At 44.7% G+C, this 20314-nt stretch overlaps 1 protein-coding gene across 2 annotated transcripts in view; it reads left to right on the top strand.

Annotated features, from left to right (window-relative positions):
- Window positions 1–11101, top strand: part of rnft2 (ring finger protein, transmembrane 2) — a 50851-nt gene extending 39750 nt beyond the window's left edge. The window contains exons 7-10 of one of the 2 annotated variants that reach the window (XM_078227000.1): window positions 521–670; window positions 1145–1210; window positions 7862–7963; window positions 10665–11101. In XM_078227000.1, the coding sequence (XP_078083126.1) occupies window positions 521–670; window positions 1145–1210; window positions 7862–7963; window positions 10665–10799 (453 nt within the window). In that variant the 3' untranslated portion in view covers window positions 10800–11101. The remainder of the gene's footprint in view (window positions 1–520; window positions 671–1144; window positions 1211–7861; window positions 7964–10664) is intronic. The other variant, XM_078226999.1, reaches the window with a different exon arrangement.
- Window positions 11102–20314: the final 9213 nt, after the last annotated feature.

Here is a 20314-nt window from a genome sequence, read left to right as displayed (position 1 = left end):
TTAAACCCAATTGTTGCTGTGGTACTGTTCTCAGTATAAGATATGCCCCCTAAGAAGCGAAAGGGAGAAAATTGGATGCAAGAAATAGCAGGGTAGAATTCCTGCTAAATTCCCAGGTTGGTACTTTGCATGTTAGTGGGGTGAACTAATTGATCCCTACCCACACATAGCTTGAGCTTTTTTCCAGGAGTCCCATAGTGGATGGAGCAGCAGACGGACTTAACAGATTCAATATTGGTCTCATTCAAGCTGAAATGAAGGGGCCTGAATTAAGCATTTAATAAAGAAACCTTTTAAAAATTGAGTCAGGTGGCGTGATGAATACATTTTTAAATTATCAAGATATTACACTCCATTTCATCCCTATTTTAAATTGAATGGAATTTTCAGAGCATCTTTGAACAAAGTGTCGTTGCTGTAAGCGACGACACTGGAGTAGAGGTACATAGTTGGTTTGAAAATAGTTATAAAATTTGTATTATTCACAGTTGAATTAAAACTTCTGAAACCTTTTTTGCAGGGAACACTTTACCTTCTAATAGAAGAAATGAGCCAATTATTGAGATCCTTGATTCCTATTCAGCTGTGGTACAAATGCATCATGGGAGGAGACTCCACCAATAGTTACTTGTTGGAAGGCACCCTGATTGTTCTGTACAGTCTCTGCAAGGTGAATAATCAGAAGCGAACAGAAGATTCCTTATTACAGAAATATTTCCTTCCGTTTTGTTTCCGTGATTTAGAAATAGTGTATTTTCAATTTGCATTCATTCCATAAACAAGTGTGGTATAAGAATAAAAATTATATTGCATACAGACTATAGAGAATTCTGCAGCATTTAAACGCCTGGAAACTTTCCTGCTGAAATAACTTCTTAGGACTAAGTAAATACAGATTATGATCAATAGGTGCAATTTGAAATTTTTATTACCTGGCTGTATTTTTGGAGAACACTCCTGCGGTTTGAACTTTGTAGTAAGACCATGAGTATCTCATTTTATAATCAAGTATACAATTTTGTAACAAATAACACACAGATGAAATGTCCCAAACCCCTGTGGCATAAGGTAACTTATTGCTTTATTCTGTGCTGCTTATCTTTGATCATTTATCTGATTTTCTTTCTTTTGACCAATGCTGCAGTTCTTGGATGTCTGTGGTCGAATAGGTGGTTTACGAAAGGCCTTGAAGATCTTGTGTAAATCACAGGTAAATGCTGTTTGACCTACAGAAACATTCTTCACCATCACCTATACTAAGGGAAAAGCATTTCCTTAAAGGGAGGAAGGGAACATCCAAGGGCACTTCCCCTGTTGCTGTTTCTATGTCCCTGGAGGTCAAATTGAGAGCACGAGCAGAGACATGGTAGCAAGTGATCAGTCCCAATCTCTTATCAAAGACATGGTGGAGCCTAAAGAAATAGATTTAAAAATCTAAGTGAAACAAAAATATCTTTTTAATCCTTTCTTATGAATTCTGAACTAGATTTGGTATTTGGACACATTTTTCATTAAGATTATTTAACATTTAATGTTACAGAAACACCTGAGATCTGAAGTTGAGCATTGATCGATGTGCACAAACTCAAAGTTGCACAGTTGGGAACATATCCATAGAAACATGCTTAACATTGTGCACTCACTTCACACAAGCATTCACATTCTGTCAGGAAAACTCAAAAAGTTTTGATTCTGTTATTAATGTATGATTAAATGTACTAACTATTAGAACGTATTTACAACCATGTATCTCTATCACATTTAAGTGTAAGTCTCAGCTAAGGAATATTTACAGAAACTGGTCTTGCTATGAAGTAGTGAACTTTTTCAGATCAGAGGAAGTTATATCAGCACGAGGACCACTGCTTTTCTTATATATAAAATGACTTCAACATGGGTGCAGAGGACACCGTTTTAAACTTTGCAGATGACACAAAACTTAGAAGTATTTTTTCGAGGATAGTGATAAATTTCAAGACCAGATGGTAGAGTCAGCGGATATGTGGCAGATAAAATTTAATTCTAAGAAGTGCAAATTTTGGTAGGAGAAAAAGGGAGAAGCAATTTAAAGTAAGGGCGCAGTTCTAAAGGGGTGCAGGAACAGGGAGACCTAGAAGTATATGTGCATAAATCATTGAAGATGACAGGGCAAGGTGAGAAATTAGTTAAAAAGGAATGTGGAATCCTTGGCTTTATAAATAGAGGCATTGAGTACAAAAGCATGGATGTGATTAGTTACAATGAACCTTTATAAAGTACTGACTCAGAGTCAATTGCAATATTGTATCCAATTCTGGGCACTTCACTTTAGGAAGGATGTGAAGGCTTTATAGAGTGGTTCCAGGGATGAGGATTTAAGTTACATGAAGCTAGGATTGTTCTCTTTGGAGAAGCGGTTCAGAGGCGATTTGGTATGTGTTCAAAATCAAGAGGGAATCTAGATTGAGTAGATAGAGAAAAACTATTGCTATTGGCCAAAAAATCAAAATTCAGAGAAAACAGACTTAAGGTGATTGGCAAAAGAATCAGAAGTGACATCAGGAAAATCTTTTTTTTATGCAGCAAGTGGTTAGGATCTGGAATGCATTACCTGAGAGCATGGTGTATGAAATGTGTATACTTCAATGCCAGGAGTATTCGCAATAAAGTGGGTGAACTTGCAGCGTGGATCAGTACCTGGGACTTCGATGTTGTGGCTATTTCAGAGACATGGATAGAGCAGGGGCAGGAATGGATGCTGCAGGTCCCGGGGTTCAAATGTTTTAGTCGAAGTAGGGAAGGAGGTAGAAGAGGGGGAGGGGTAGCATTATTGGTCAGAGATTGTATCACAGTGTCAGAGAGGAGGTTTGATGAGGACTTATCTGTTGAGGTAGTATGGGCGGAGATTAGAAAGAGGAGAGGAGAGGTCACCCTGTTGGGAGTCTTTTATAGACCTCCTAAAAGTTCTAGAGAGGTTGAGGAAAGGATTGCGGAGTCAATCCTGCTTAGGAGTGAAAGTAATAGGGCAATTGTTATGGGGGATTTTAACTTGACTAATATTGACTGGAATTGTTATAGCTCTAGCTCGTTAGAGGGGTCAGTTTTTGTTCAAAGCGTGCAGGAAGGTTTTTTGACTCAGTATGTAGACAGGCCAACTAGAGGTGAGGCTATATTGGATCTGGTGCTGGGAAATGAGCCAGACCAGGTGCTAGACTTGGAAGTTGGTGTGCATTTTGGTGATAGTGACCACAATTCGGTTACGTTCACCTTAGTGATGGAAAGGGATAGGCATGAACCTCGGGCCAGTGGTTTTAGCTGGGGGAAGGGTAATTATGAGGCTATTAGGAGAGAATTAGGAAACATAGGTTGGACTAGGAGATTACAGGGACTGGGAACGTCCGACATGTGGAGTTTTTTCAAGGAGCAGCTACTGCGAGTCTGTGATAGGTATGTCCCTGTCAGGCAAGGAGGAATTGGTAGGGCTAGGGAACCGTGGTGCACCAAAAAAGTTTCGTTGTTGGTTAAAAAGAAAAAGGAGGCTTATGTTCGGATGAGACGTGAGCACTCGGGTAGTGCACTAGAAAGCTTTAGATTGGCTAAGAGGGAGTTGAAGAGCGAGCTTAGAAGGGCTAAAAGGGGACATGAGAAGACTTTGGCGGATAGGGTTAAAGAGAATCCTAAGGCGTTCTATAGGTATGTCAAGAACAGAAGGTTGGTTAGGGCAAGTTTAGGGCCAGTTATAGATGGCAGAGGGAAGTTATGTGTGGAACCGGAGGAGATTGGTGAAGCATTGAACCAATATTTCTCTTCGGTGTTCACGCAAGGGGACATGAATATAGCTGAGGAGGACACTGGGTTGCAAGGGAGTAGAATAGACAGTATTACAGTTGATAAGGAGGATGTGCAGGATATTCTGGAGGGTCTGAAAATAGATAAATCCCCTGGTCCGGATGGGATTTATCCAAGGATTCTCTGGGAGGCAAGAGAAGTGATTGCAGAGCCTCTGGCTCTGATCTTCAGGTCGTCGTTGGCCTCTGGTATAGTACCAGAAGATTGGAGGTTAGCGAATGTTGTCCCATTGTTTAAGAAGGGGAACAGAGACTTCCCCGGGAATTATAGACCGGTGAGTCTCACTTCTGTTGTCGGCAAGATGTTGGAAAAAATTATAAGGGATAGGATTTATAGTTATTTGGAGAGTAATGAATTGATAGGTGATAGTCAACATGGTTTTGTGGCAGGTAGGTCGTGCCTTACTAACCTTATTGAGTTTTTTGAGAAAGTGACCAAGGAGGTGGATGGGGGCAAGGCAGTGGACGTGGTATATATGGATTTTAGTAAGGCGTTTGATAAGGTTCACCATGGTAGGCTTCTGCAGAAAATGCAGATGTATGGGATTGGGGGTGATCTAGGAAATTGGATCAGGAATTGGCTAGCGGATAGGAAACAGAGGGTGGTGGTTGATAGTAAATATTCATCATGGAGTGCGGTTACAAGTGGTGTACCTCAGGGATCTGTTTTGGGGCCACTGCTGTTTGTAATATTTATTAATGATCTGGATGAGGGTATAGTTGGGTGGATTAGCAAATTTGCTGATGACACCAAAGTCGGTGGTGTGGTAGACAGTGAGGAAGGGTGTCGTAGTTTGCAGGAAGACTTAGACAGGTTGCAAAGTTGGGCCGAGAGGTGGCGGATGGAGTTTAATGCGGAGAAGTGTGAGGTAATTCACTTTGGTAAGAATAACAGATGTGTTGAGTATAGGGCTAACGGGAGGACTTTGAATAGTGTGGAGGAGCAGAGGGATCTAGGTGTATGTGTGCATAGATCCCTGAAAGTTGGGAATCAAGTAGATAAGGTTGTTAAGAAGGCATATGGTGTCTTGGCGTTTATTGGTAGGGGGATTGAATTTAGGAGTCGTAGCGTTATGTTGCAACTGTACACAACTCTGGTGCGGCCGCACTTGGAGTACTGTGTGCAGTTCTGGTCCCCACATTACAGGAAGGATGTGGAGGCTTTGGAGAGGGTGCAGAGGAGGTTTACCAGGATGTTGCCTGGTATGGAGGGGAGATCCTATGAGGAGAGGCTGAGGGATTTGGGATTGTTTTCGCTGGAAAGGCGGCGGCTAAGAGGGGATCTTATTGAAACATATAAGATGATTAGAGGTTTAGATAGGGTGGATAGTGATAGCCTTTTTCCTCTGATGGAGAAATCCAGCACGAGGGGGCATGGCTTTAAATTGAGGGGGGGTAGTTATAGAACCGATGTCAGGGGTAGGTTCTTTACCCAGAGGGTGGTGAGGGATTGGAATGCCCTGCCAGCATCAGTTGTAAATGCGCCTAGTTTGGGGGCGTTTAAGAGATCCGTAGATAGGTTCATGGACGAAAAGAAATTGGTTTAGGTTGGAGGGTCACAGTTTTTTTTTAACTGGTCGGTGCAACATCGTGGGCCGAAGGGCCTGTTCTGCGCTGTAATGTTCTATGTTCTATGTTCTATGGTGAGTTTGATGGTGACTTTCAAAAGGAAATTGGACAAGCATCTTAAGGAAGAAGAATTGCAGAGCTGTAGAGAAATGGCAATGGAGTGCAACCAGCTAAATTGCTCTTGAGAACTCGATGGGCCGAATGGTCTCCTTATTTACTGTAACTGTTCTATGATTCTATGTATTTCTGTGCAAGGAGAGAGCTGGAAGCTGGCTGGGAATTCCATCTCTAATACTATCCTAGTGGCTTCGGCTGGAAATAGCATATGTGTGGACAGCATTCAGTGTTTATGGTGCTACCTATAGTTTATTAAGCCACTAACGTGCTGTCTGCACTCAAATGTGCAGTACAATGCATCTCAATTAACAAAGTAGCGGAGGCCTTATTAATAATAATGCAGTTATATCCACTGTGACATATTCCCTTCAGGAAATGATGGTTAAGGAGAGAGAGGAAGAGGGGCCATTTAACTTCTAGCTATATAAACATGACAGTACCACTCCAGAGTTAGGTCCCAACTGACTCTCAAGCTGTGAGACCTCAGAGGGTTGGGGCCAGAACTCTATAAGTAATACCTGCCTTTCAAGGTGTCTTTGACCTCCTTGGTACTTCTTACAAACTCAGAATTGCTTCCTTGAGCATGTAGAAACTCCAGTCCATAGACTCAGACCATTTAAGATGTATCTGCCCGGAGGCAATGTTTTGAACATAATCGGAAGAGGTGCAAGTGGCACTTTCTCCAAAGCCTGAGAATTTGATTTGAGTCAACCTGAATCACCTTCTCCCAAAATGAGACATGTTATGTTGCTCTTGATCATGGGCAAGTGAGTACAGGTATGCTCGTGTAGTGTGTTGAAGACTGCAATAGTAACTCAGAGGTCTATAGAATCCTTACAATGCAGATGAAGGCCATTTGTTCCATCGAGTCTGCACCGACTCTATGAGAGAACATCTTACCCAAACCCCCTCCCCCCGTGGCTAATCCCCCTAACCTACACATCTTTGGACGCTAAGAAGCAACTTAGCATGGCCAAACCACCTAACCTGCACATCTTTGGACACTAAGGAGCAATTTAGCATGGCCAAACCACCTAACCTGCACATCTTTGGACACTAAGGGACAATTTAGCATGGCTAATCCACTTAACCTGCATATCTTTGGGCTGTGGGAGGAAACCGGAGGGACCAGAGGAAACCCATGCAAACGCCATACAGCCACCCAAGGCCTGAATCGAATCCGGGTTGCTGGTGCTGTGAGACAGCAGTGCTAACCACTGTATGAGGGTTAGTTAGCTCAGTTGGCTGGACGGCTGGTTTGTGATGTTGCAATGTTGTAGGTTCAATTCCGGTACCAGCTGAGGTTATTCACGACCCTTGTCAACCTTGTCCCTTGCCTGAGATGTGGTGATCCTCAGGTTAAATCACCACCAGTCAGCCAATGGTCATCTGGGACTATGGCGACATTACCTTTTTTTAACCTTGCCACGGTGCTGTGGTCCCCAAACAGCAAATCACAACATGAAACTGAATTCACTCAATCTGACCATTTGTGGGACTGGCAGCATAACAACAACTAGAAAAGCTGCCAGGTTGTGGTTTTGGGGGGAAAAACCCCCAGCTGGGGCCGTGAACGGAAAGGAAACCTGCTCTGCCCACACATGAGATCCCCTAGTCATTCACTGTGTAGTTGACTGGTGTTGCCCTCTGAAATGGCCGAGCAAGTCACTCGTGTAAAACAATCACGACTCTCTCAGAGCAACCGGTTGGGAAGATGATGAATGGAATTGGCAAAAAGCCTGGGAGCGGGTCAACTTTCTGTCTCTATCAGGACAGAGTGTGGTGCAGTTAGTAGATGTAATGAAGAGGAAAAAAATAAATTTTAAGTGGGGGCAGAAGTAGAATCTGTACCAAGTCAAAATAACTATCCCTGCAAAAAAAAATAGTGGAACTTTACAACATAATTGATGTCTGAGACTAAAAGCTGTGTTAATTTTACAGCTACTGATGTAATCAGTTGGAAAGCAGTGTGTATGTTACGGGGATGAATGCGGAGTCTATTATAATTGGGTTACACAGGCTCTGACTTCAGAACTATGAAAGGGTGTTATATCAGCACAATTATGTCAGGCGCACATCTACTTCACTAAGTGAAACTTTCCTATTGATTTCCAGATGTGATCTCATTTGGGTTCTTTCGGGGTCCATTATCAGTCGCCCCAACTCTGCTGTTTTCCCAAACATTGCCACAACACTGACTGGCGATTGCATTAACAATGGGAGACCCAGAGTCCGGGCGCTCCATAAACTGGAGCCTTGGTATTGGCACCATCTGCATTTTGTTTTTGTTGGAAAACAGCAATATCAAAGCTGTGCCTCTCAATGCAATTGCCTTCTCTCTTTGGCAGAGCTGTGGCGTGCGAGCTACCAGCCAGCAGTGCAGCGAAGCCGGAGATATCTGTCCGATCTGCCAGGCAGAGTTTCGAGAACCTGTGATGTTGATTTGCCAGGTAGGGTGAAAGAGGGGGAGGAAGAACAAACCTGGGATTGTGTGTTACTGTTACAGAAAAGAGTATACAAATCCGCCCTTTCCTTGACCTCTCGAATCTGGCGTTGTCAGCACTTAAGGGAGGGTTTCCCTGAGCAAGATTTCGTGGTTTTAATTACCTGATCAACAGATGCAAATAAGCGATCAATCCGATTGTTACAAATGGTTTGGGGGGGTGGGGGCGGGGGTGGTGATGGTGATGGCGGCAGGTTGGTTGGTTTATTGCCAGACAACAGCCCCGTTAGAGCATTGAAGAGTTACATTTATCACTGGGATACTGCATTGGGAAGCTTAAGACTTGACAAAACATTGAATGAAGCAATACACTTAACCAATTCTAATTGTGGAAATGATATGTCGAGGACAGGATTATATGATCATTGCTGCTGCAAGTACATGTCTCAGTGCAATAAAGACATTGGAAACACGCAGCGGGCCAGGCAGAATCTGTAGAGAGAGAGAGTTTGCGCTTCCGTTCCATGAATGATATAGATCTGAAATCCCCCAGATGCCTTCTACCCCGAGTCTTTCCAGCGATTTTGTTTTGTATTTTTGTTTTAAGTTTCGGCAACTGAAGTACTTTGCTCTTATTGGCCATAGTGAGAGTGAGTTTTTGCATCTTTATGTGTTGTCAATGAGAAATAAGAGAGGCAAAGAATAAGACCCTGTGTCGGGTAACTGTGTGGGAAGAGGAATAATCGCAGGCGATTCCCTGGGTAGATGAAAATTGAATCAGATGAGTGGACTCCCACCTAGTCGGGGGCTGGTGGAGAAGGGGGTTGGAGCAGAAATTTTGTGGTCAACAATGTCAAAAGCTGCAGACAGACCTAGAAGGGTGAGGAGGGTCGCTGTCAAATAGGGAGCCATTTGTGACTGATAAGAACCCTGATTGGAGAGATTAAAATGAAGCTTTGGAAAAGCTATACCCAAATCTGGTAGAGGTCAACACATTCGAGGAATTTGGCGAGCAAAGTAAGGAACAGAGGGAGGACAGAGGGATCAGGGGTATTTTTTTTGTAGTTTATTACAAGGGCGATGACAGCACCACCTGAAGGAGAGGGAGACGAGGAGGAATCTTGAATAGAATCAGCGAACATAGGAACATTGTGTGGTCAGCAGTTTAATAGGAATGGGATGGAGAGAGCGTGGTTCCTGGTTAAGCAACAAGTCGATTTTAAAATCCTCATCTTTGTTCTCAGATCCTTCTATGGCATTGCTCCCAGATCTTTGAAATCTCCTCCAGTCGCAAAACAGATCCCACCCTCCCAATCTTTGCACTGTACCAATTCTAATGTGCTGAGCATCCGCAATTTCAATTCCTCCGTCATTGACAACCGTATCTTCCGCTGACAAAGTGAGAAGCTCTGGAACTCCCTTCACACTTTCCTCCTTTAGTAAAATCTACACGTGCAGACAGGATGGGCCGATTGGCCTCCTGTGCCGTAATAACTCCTGTGCTTGAATGACCAAGTCTTTGGTCATAGAATCACTACAGTACAGAAGGAGGCCATTCGGCCTATCGAGTCTGCACTGACCACAATCCCACCCAGGCCCTATTCCCATAACCCCAAGAATTTACCCTGCTAATCCCACTGACACTAGGGACTATTTAGCACGGCCAATCAACCTAATCTGCACATTTTTGGACTGTGGGAGGAAACCCACGCAGAGAAAAAAAACCACGGGGAGAAAGTGCAAACTCCACACTGACCCGAGGCTGGAATCTGGGACCTAGTGCTGTGAGGCAGCAGTGCTAACCACTATGCCGCCTATCATTTGGTCATTTGACCTAATAGCTCCCTCTGTGACTCCATGACAAATGTTGCCCGCTAACTCTCCTGCAGAGCGCGTTGGGATCTATTATTACCTGTAGAAGGCGCCACACAAATGCATGTTGTTATAAAACAAAATGCTGTGAAGGGGGCGGGCAGTTCCTTAACATTCCAACTGCATTAAGCAACAGCAAATAAAATCATAGCTATTTGACAATATAGTTGGAATGTTAGAAACATAGAATCCCTACGCACAGAAGGAGCCCATTCGGCCCATCGAGTCTCTACTGACCACAATCCCATCCAGGCCCTACTCCAGTAACCCCACGCATTTACCCTGCTAGTCCCTCTGACACTAGGGTCAATTTAGCATGGCCAATCATGTTAATATACTTTCTTGTATGTGTTTGAAGGATGTCTCAGGCAGAAGCCCAGTTGTGGAGTAAGAGAATACGATACTGCATTATTCATGCCTTTATGAACACTTCTGCATCACACGCAGAGGCCAACTGTTCAAGTGCAGCTTTACAACAGTTTCTATCTGTATTGAAGATGATTAAATTTGCAGTCGAGTCTTAGATTTTAAATGAATTGTGTAAAGGTGCGTTGGGAGTTCCAACCAAAGGGTAAACGCTTCAGAATGTGAAATTAAAGCAAATCATTTGTAAATTCCCCCCTCCCCCTCCTAATGATAGAACTGAATTGCTCCTGCACGCTATCTGCTGCGAGTGTAGAGAGATCAACAGTGTTGGATATGCTGTCGAGGTGACTTCCCGTTCACTTACTAGCGCGTTTCGAGCATCTCCACATGCGCGGATCTCACTGATTTTTTTTAAGTGCGTGTGTTCCATGTTCTTTGCCCTTGTCTTCTGCTTCCTCCTCCTCCTCCAGCACGTCTTCTGCGACGAGTGCGCTCGCCTGTGGTTCGACCGAGAGAGGAGCTGTCCAATGTGCCGAACCGCTGTGGTGGAAACCCTGCGCTACTGGAAGGACGGCAGCACCTCAGCGCACTTCCAGGTGTACTGATGCCCAGAGTGAACTCGGACCGTGCCCCTCGGTCCTTCACTCCTCGGGGGATAAATGTGCACGAATGCAGCTGTGCGACAGCTGGAGCTGGTGCTCCGTGTTGTTGAAGAAAGTGTGTACAATCTCCACGTGCGACAATGTAAATATTTCAAAAGCAGCGCGTGTAATTGGCTGTTGGGTGAATGTATTGCACACTTATCTTTATAAAAGACCCGGCAAAGCAAAGGGGGTGCATTCTGGCGTGTTTTGTGTCAAGGGTAAACCACGTTTTGCAGGCGACAATACAATTATTTTGCCACTTTATTTCTGTGAGATGGTCATCATGGTGTTTGCGTTCGTTGCAAATCTGGCGTGACTCAAATGACGCTGCAGGAGGTATTCTGGTTATGAAACATTTATTTAGAATTTCCAAGTTGATTTTCAACAATTCTATGAAACGGCAGACTTACAAAAAAGTAACCAACATCAACCATAAGTGTATTTACATGAAAACCTGATTTTAAAAATCATACTTTTGTAATTACATGCAGCAACATCAACTGGTATAAAATTGCGGTAACAAATGTTACATTCCAAATTTTAAAGCATGCATTTTGTTTTAAAAAAAAGTTTGTTCCGCTGTCTTGCAAAATGTAACCAGTGCAATTTTCCAGTCCAACTCCTTCACATTCCGGTGGGTTTTGTTCAGCCCAAGTTTGGGGGCTTCAGAGTTTCAGTCCCGAGCGAAGCTCTGACCTGTACAGGGCTCGGCGGAATGACAGATACTCCAGCTGCCCACCTGGAAAGTAGACACATTCATTCTAAAATAAAAGAAATCTCTTAATGAAAGCCAATTATTTGTAACCACAGATGACATTCTTCTCTCAATGACCTCATGCCGCACTACTCCCGAGGAAAGAGACACACGAACACTATTTTTGTGATTTGGTAACTTTACATAGAATCCCTACAGTGCAAAAGGAGGCCATTCGGCCCATTGAGCCTGCACCGACTCAACATCTTACCCAGACCCACATATTTACCCCGCTAATCTCCCTAGCCTACACATCTTGGGACACTAAGGGACAATTTACCATGACTAATGCACCTAATCTGCACATCTTTGGGTTGTGGGAGGAAACCGGAGTACCCGGAGGAAACCCACGCAGACACACGGGGAGAACGTACAAACTCCACACAGTCACCCGAGGTCAGAATTGAACGCGGGTCGCTAACGCTGTGAGGCAGCTGTGCTAACCACTGTGCCACCGTGCCTTTACCCTGTTCCTGGACAAGTGTCATTGCACCCTATAAATGCTGGCATAAGTGTTGCAAGATTGCTTGATAATTAAGCACAAGAATGGTGAATGCAATAAAAATGCTATTGGTAAACAGTTCATAACTCAGAAGAGCGTACTTTAAATGTAATCAAGATTCTCTCTGTCCAACCTCCTCCACCCCCCCCCCCCCCCAAGAAGTGGCTCATGCAATGGTACACCACAGGTACTGGCACACTCCATCGCTCCAGTTGTCCCAGAGAGTGAGAGTTGGCGGGTTATTCCACTGGTGGAAGAGAATACAACTGAGTACGTCTGTGTCCTCAGAAAGCGCACACACAGGTTGCAGCTGGGGTGACTGGCTATGGATCAAAAGGAACGCTGGCTGATTCTCCCCATCAGTTCCGAAATGGTCAGGCTAATTGTATCCTCCTTGTGACTGGCCAGCTGAGATCAGCTCTCAGTGGAGTCGGGGACTTTCCGGCCGTATGCGTGATTCAGGCGACCAGGTTATCCAGAAGTTAGTTAGTTAGTTAAACTCACTCTGGAAAAAAAAGTTGCTTTTCTAACTTTTGGGGAGCCTTGTCATCTGCCGATGGTCAAAATGATCAAACGGCGGCTAAAATATCGAAACTGGCTGGAAGTTCCCCATCGCAGATATTCACACTTAAAAACTTATAGCGCCAGCACGTTTCTGATGTAAAACACATTTCTCCAATAAGGAAATATAATCATCAGCATTAGTATGAGAAGAACAGGATCAGCACCTCAAGTTACAGCTGCTACTGCCTCTCTTATCCGAGGAAATAAATACTCTGTTTAATCAGTGCTGGAGCGATGGAGAAGCCGGTTTCTCTTACCTGTTGAAGTCCAGATCGCAGGTGTCAAACTTCCTACAGGTGTTTTTTTCGGAGGAGTATGAGGAGCGCTGTGACATGGACCAGTGTGCAAATAGTGTAAAGGTGCCTGTTGCTGACGTTTGTGTGGATTCTGTTCCTGTCGGCGGCTTTCCTCTGTGCCCTCTCCTGCAAATGGTCCCCTATTATCCTTAACCTCCTGGCGACCTCCAGCTCTTCGGAGCAGCGTTCCCCGGGCCGGCCGGAGGCGAGCACACACACCGTCCTCCCCACCTCGTCCGCTTGCTGACACATTGCTCACCAACTGCAGGCACTGAAAACCTCAAAAGTCAGTGTCTCTGTCGTTAGGAGCTGTATTATTAATTAAAGCTGCCTCTAAGTGTCACATGGCGTTCCGAGGGATTTACATCATTCCCCCCCCCCCCCCCCCCCGTGTTCAGCTAGTGCTGGAAGGTAGTTCTTAACCGTTTAGTTCCTGGTGCAATTATTTGGATGCACTTTTAGCACCATCCCCTTAGAAAAGCAATTGTTTTGCTTTCTAGAGTCGCGTCTTTTCGAGTCTAGATTTTTTTTTAAATTGGCTCCCTAAATTCCTTATTTTCTTTATAATCCACCAAAGTTGTGGGTGGTTTCGAAAATAAAATCCACTTTCTAATACACATTACCCCTCCTACGTTGTGTACGGTTAGTTAAAGCGGTGCTTTACATGCATACTTACACATTTTATTTTCAAATAAAAGTCCCCTCTTCCCTTGAAGAGGAATGACATTTAAGCTACAGGATGCAAAGGCATATTTCTTCTCTAAGATGCCGGGGCAGATGGCTAATTTTGCCCCCTAGAGACGCATTAGGAATGCTACCTGCAAATTTGTTACGTTCTCTGTAAAACCCTGTTGTCAAAAATCAACCAAGCATGAAATTAAACTACTGGAGTGTTCTCCTTACACAGTACCAATAGACATTTACCAAAGTTTCTGCCTGTATTTCAGCTCGATTTTACCACTGAGTTATCATACAGGGCGCATGGGCGCACCTTCTAGCTGATTTGAAGGCATGGAGCCACATGGTGTTGAAGGGGACATTTAGACCAGATGCTTGAAAGGGCTTAATCGCTGCATTGGGTTAGCACGCTGCCATCTCTCACTTTAGAATCTAGATTGGAGTCCGGTATTAAAGCCATTTCGGTGGGGAATTGTGGTGGACGATATATCAATTCCGTGTGTCAGCATTTTCTTCCACCCCTCCCCATGTCAACCTGTTTAACTTCTGCAACTTTTGCTTAGCATTTACGCGCACACAAACTTGCGTTGGTTTGACACAGTAAGAAGTCTCACAACACCAGGTTAAAATCCAACAGGTTTATTTGGTATCACCAGCTTTCGGAGCGCTGCTCCTTCATCAGGTGAGCGATGACACTCACCTGATGAAGGAGCAGCGCTCCGGTGAGCAATGACACTCACCTGATGAAGGAGCAGCGCTCCGGTGAGTGATGACACTCACCTGATGAAGGAGCAGCGCTCCGAAAGCTCATGATACCAAATAAACCTGTTGGATTTTAACCTGGTGTTGTGAGACTTCTTACTGTGCCCACCCCAGTCCAACGCCGGCATCTCCACATCTTGGTTTGACATGGTATTTGTTCACTACTTCCAAACCCAAGAGTTGTCTTCCTTTACCCCAAATCTTCCCTTCTGAATTCAACCCATTCTAGTTTAAGGATCTCTCTCTCTGGTTCCAAAATCCTTGGTCAAATTAGTTTGGACAGCTAGTGGGGGATTTTGGCATGGTGGTAATGTCACTTTACGGATAAGGGTTCAAATCCCACCAGGGCAGCATGTGGAATTTAAATTCAATTAATAAATCTGGAATATATCGCTAAAATGTAATGATGACAGTAATAGTGACTGTGCAACCATCATCAATTGTCATACAAACTCATCTGGTTCACCAATGTCCTTTAAGGAAGAACATGTGACTCCAGACCCACAGCAATGTGGTTAACTCTTAACTCTTCTCAATTTAAGTAAGGGCAATTGGGGAAGGGTAGCTAATGCTGGCCTTGCCAGAAGTCTAGATCCAGTCCTTAATGTACTAAACTTTTCCCAAACTGTCACTGACAGGAACCAAGAATGGTTTATGTGGTGAGTGTAAAAGCTTAGGTGTGAGCTCCTAGTACAGTCAGTACATTAAAAGGGGAGAGAGATCTTCAGTCTGGGGCTGTGTGTGATGTATGGGGAATAGCTGATGGCACTGAGAGGAGTTTGGTTCGATGGGGCTCTTGCCTGGGTGCGCCTACCATGGAAGCTCAGGCCATACTTAAATCCATTTCCCTAATGATTTGTATAAGTTTCAAATTGCTGACCTTAATCAGGAATTTATCCACAACGAAGGCAACATCACTGAAAACAGCTCTTTGGAATCCTCCGATCCAGCCAAATCCAAGCAGTGCGTACCAACCATTTAAAACAAATAGATCTGAGTTTCTTGAAAAGCCTGGGCCTTAAGCATTGCGAGTCTGGCATCAGTGCCTTAGGCACAGACATATGACATCCTCCAAGTTGATAATCAAATTATAACATTGAGTGTATAAATTGAGCGATTATATAACTGCTGTTATGTAATCCCATCTGTTCCTGAAGGCCTTGTTAAGACTGCTCCATTTCAACAGTGCGTTTGAATTGCGGGATAGAAACATGGAATTGCAAAGTGTATGGCAGACAAGAACTGGTAATTATATTGTGTCTCCACACGCTGAGAATATCCCAAAAGCTTTACAAGCAACGAATCATGTTTGAGGTGCATTCGCTGTTGAGATGTAGAAAGGGAAATAGTTCACAGCAAGCCGCACACATACCAGTGATGGAACAGAAGATCTTGCAGATTGAAGGACGGTTCTTCTTCATCAAAAAGTGCACTCCTCTTTGGTAGTGGCGTGGAATCATCTACCTCCAGGTAACGGGTGGGACTGGAAGGGAGGGATGGGCTTGTGGGTACCACCGACTGTGTTGCACTCCCTCAGTACTGTACTGCTGTCAGCATAGATTATGTGCCGTAAAAGTGGGGTTTGATCTCAAATCTTATTGACCTCAAATTTCGCGCCAGCGAAGCTGACAGCAATTGAGAAACCGCAATGTTCTTCAAGAGAGTGGCCACCTATAAACGTCTTAAGTATTTTGGGTGGCTGGGACATCAAAACATTGGCCTTTGGAAAGTTACGTGCGCCAAAGACGGGCCTGAACAGCGAGAATCCAGCGAATCCGGATTGTCTTTACACTGTCCCAGGAAACTCGCACTCCACTTACATTTTATACGATTTAAGTTTGGAACATGGTAATGATTAATCGCTGTGATTACTGCTGCCGTATTGAAATGCTCCATGGTGGCCCTATAACAGTCATGGCGAGCAAAGAACTAAGTTCCTCAATACACCCAATAACAATTGTAGCAACGCATACATCTTTATGTAGAGTAGAATATGTCTACAAGACCTCCGTAACCGGCCTGCAAGACTCATCAATAAAAATACAGGTTCCATTAATCCAAAAAGCCACAAATCACCGAGATAAGTTTCATTTTTAAGTGGGCAACTATCCGCATTTGGGGGGAGGGAAAACATTTCACATCACAAGCCTTATAGCCGCTTCATAATATCCAAAGATGTGCGGGTTAGGTTGATTGGCCATGCTAAATTGACCCTAGTGTCAGGGGATTAGCTGGGTGAATATGTGGGAATAAGGGTTTGGGTGGGATTGTAGTCGGTGCAGACTCGATGGGCTGAGTGGCCTTCTTCTGCATTGTAGATGTTCTATGAATAATTCCCACTAAAACTAAATAAAATGTAATGTCATTTCAGCACACAATAGTGACTGCTCTTCTTCTCGCTGTGAAGTGATTTGGATTTCATGCGGCCATGAAGGACACTACATAAATGCAAGTTCTTTTTCATTCATTTCAAAGGGAAATCACCCTCATTCTGATAGCATAGAACAGTAAGGAGTCAAACAACACCAGGTTAAAGTCCAACAGGTTTATTTGGTAGCAAACGCCACTAGCTTTCTAGTTTGCTACCAAATAAACCTGTTGGACTTTAACCTGGTGTTGTTAGACTCCTTACTGTGTTTACTGTGTGGACATAAAGAAAGAGGATGTGTTGGAACTATTGAATGGCATCAAGGTTGGTAAGTCGCCGGGACCGGATGGGATGTACCCCAGGTTACTGTGGGAGGCGAGGGAGGAGATTGCGGAGCCTTTGGCGATGATCTTTGCATCGTCGATGGAGACGGGAGAGGTTCCGGAGGATTGGAGGATTGCAGATGTGGTCCCTATATTCAAGAAAGGGAACAGGGACAGCCCGGGAAATTACCGACCGGTGAGTCTAACCTCAGTGGTTGGTAAGTTGATGGAGAGGATCCTGAGAGACAGGATTTATGATCATCTAGAGAAGTTTAGTATGATCAAAAGTAGTCAGCACGGCTTTGTCAAGGGCAGGTCGTGCCTTACGAGCCTGGTTGAGTTCTTTGAAAATGTGACCAAACACATTGACGAAGGAAGAGCGGTGGATGTGGTCTATATGGACTTCAGCAAGGCGTTCGATAAGGTCCCCCATGCAAGACTTCTTGAGAAAGTGAGAGGGCATGGGATCCAAGGGGCTGTTGCCTTGTGGATCCAGAACTGGCTTGCCTGCAGAAGGCAGAGAGTGGCTGTGGAGGGATCTTTCTCTGCATGGAGGTCAGTGACCAGTGGAGTGCCCCAGGGATCTGTTCTGGGACCCTTGCTGTTTGTCATTTTCATAAATGACCTGGATGAGGAAGTGGAGGGATGGGTTGGTAAGTTTGCTGACGACACCAAGGTAGGTGGTGTTGTGGATAGTTTGGAGGGATGTCAGAAGTTGCAGCGAGACATAGATAGAATGCAAGACTGGGCGGAGAAGTGGCAGATGGACTTCAACCCGGATAAGTGTGTAGTGATCCATTTTGGCAGATCCAATGGGATGAAGCAGCAGTATAATATGAAGGGTACCATTCTTAGCAGTGTAGAGGATCAGAAGGACCTTGGGGTCCAGGTCCATAGGACTCTTAAATCGGCCTCGCAGGTGGAGGATGCGGTCAAGAAGGCGTACGGCGTACTGGCCTTCATTAATCGAGGGATTGAGTTTAGGAGTCGGGAGATAATGCTGCAGCTTTATAGGACCCTGGTTAGACCCCAATTGGAGTACTGCGCGCAGTTCTGGTCACCTCATTACAGGAAAGATGTTGAAGCCATTGAAAGGGTGCAGAGGAGATTTACAAGGATGTTGCCTGGATTGGGGGGCATGCCTTATGAGGATAGGTTGAGGGAGCTTGGTCTCTTCTCCCTGGAGAGACGAAGGATGAGAGGTGACCTGATAGAGGTTTACAAGATATTGAGAGGTCTGGATAGGGTAGACTCTCAGAGGCTATTTCCAAGGGCTGAAATGGTTGCTACGAGAGGACACAGGTTTAAGGTGCTGGGGGGTAGGTACAGAGGAGATGTCAGGGATAAGTTTTTCACTCAGAGGGTGGTGGGTGAGTGGAATCGGCTGACGTCGGTGGTAGTGGAGGCAAACTCGTTGGGGTCTTTTAAGAGACTTCTGGATGAGTACATGGGATTTAATGGGATTGAGGGCTATAGATAGGCCTAGAGGTAGGGATATGATCAGCGCAACTTGTGGGCCGAAGGGCCTGTTTGTGCTGTGGCTTTCTATGTTCTATGTTCTATGTACCGCAGTCCAATGCCGACACCTCCACATCACGCATAGAACAGATCATTCAATGGAAAACAGAAGGATGTTTACTCAATTTCTAACAGCCGCTTGCAAGACTAATGAAGATATCACAGGTGGGTTATAAATCCTCCATTCCATTGATATATATGCCATGCAATTCTCCCGTCCCGCCCACCACGGGAATCATAGCGGGCGGGGGGCGGACCACACAAAGTTCCATTGACCTCGGGCGAGATTTTTCGATTTTGGGGCGAGCGCGGCCGGAGAATCCCATCATGGTGTTTGATAACGAAGTAAGTTTTAATTTAAAAGCAAACGTATTGAAGTACTCACATCAGTGGTATAGGAGATGTGGTGTTAGCAACAAGACTACCCATGGTTTATTCTACTTGCATGCAAGACTTTTTAGAAATCGCCTTCTCCGTCTTCAGGTTTTGATTCATCAGATCTTTATTCACTCCAAAAACTAACAGGGTGACACTCTTCGCTATTGCCCATCAATCTTATTTGAGAACTAGGTTTCTTTCAATGTACACCTCCATGCATTTGACTTCTTATTTCCAGTGTATCATTTTAAACCATGTTAACAGCTGGGACTCGGAAATTTTGCGATTTTTGTTAGCAACAGTTAGGGGGGGAGGGGGGGGGGGGGTCCTGGGGAAATGTGGGTGGATATATGGCGTTAGGTCGTAGGCTCAGCCATGATATCAGTGACTGGCAGAATAGACCACAAGGAGGAACAACTCTTGCTCCCCATCTTTCTATGAAAGAAAAAGTTGCATTTTATAGCAGGGCCTTTAGCTGCCCCAAAGCTTCACAGCCAATGAAATCCTTCTGAAATGCAGTGACTTGTAATACAGGAAAGATAGCAGTCAAGGTGTATACAGCAAACGCTCTCAAAGGGCAGTGACTAGATATCCTGTTCAATGATGTCAATTGAGGGATAAGTGTTGACCGGGACACCCCCCCCCCCCCCCCCCCCCCCCACCACCACCCGACCCAACCCAAAGAAAAACACATGAGTTATTTTACCTCAACCCAGGAGGGTGGGACAGGGCTTCGGTTCAACATTTCATCCGAAATGCAGAAAGCTGACTTCATCTTTTTCTCCAATGGAGTTGGGCATATGGAAAGTTTGTAAATTGGTTACGATCTGTTTGCAAATTAGACATCAAAGAATTCTATAGAACCATGGAACTATTACATATGCTTTTTTACTCATTTGTGGGACACCGGCGTTGCTGGCTAGCCAGCATTTATTGCCCATCCATATTGCAGCTATATAAGACCCTCGTCAGACCCCACTTGGAGTACTGTGCTCAGTTCTGGTCGCCTCACTAAAGGAAGGATGTGGAAAAGATCGAAAGGGTGCAGAGGAGATTTACAAGGATGTTGCCTGGATTGAGTGGCATGCCTTATGAGGATAGGCTGAGGGAGCTCGGTCTTTTCTCCTTGGAGAGACGAAGGATGAGAGGAGACCTAATAGAGGTGTATAAGATGTTGAGAGGCATAGATCAGGTGGACTCTGAGGCTTTTTCCCAGGGTGGAAATGTCTGCTACGAGAGGACACAGGTTTAAGGTGCTGGGGGGTAGGTACAGGGGAAATGTTAGGGGTAAGTTTATCACACAGAGGGTGGTGGGCGAGTGGAATCGGCTGCC

This window comes from Mustelus asterias, chromosome 13, assembly GCF_964213995.1.
Source record: "Mustelus asterias chromosome 13, sMusAst1.hap1.1, whole genome shotgun sequence".
In the NCBI taxonomy this organism is placed as follows: Eukaryota; Metazoa; Chordata; class Chondrichthyes; order Carcharhiniformes; family Triakidae; genus Mustelus; species Mustelus asterias.
The sequence above is the reverse complement of the archived record's forward strand: the minus strand, read 5'-3'. Positions and strand labels throughout refer to the sequence as shown.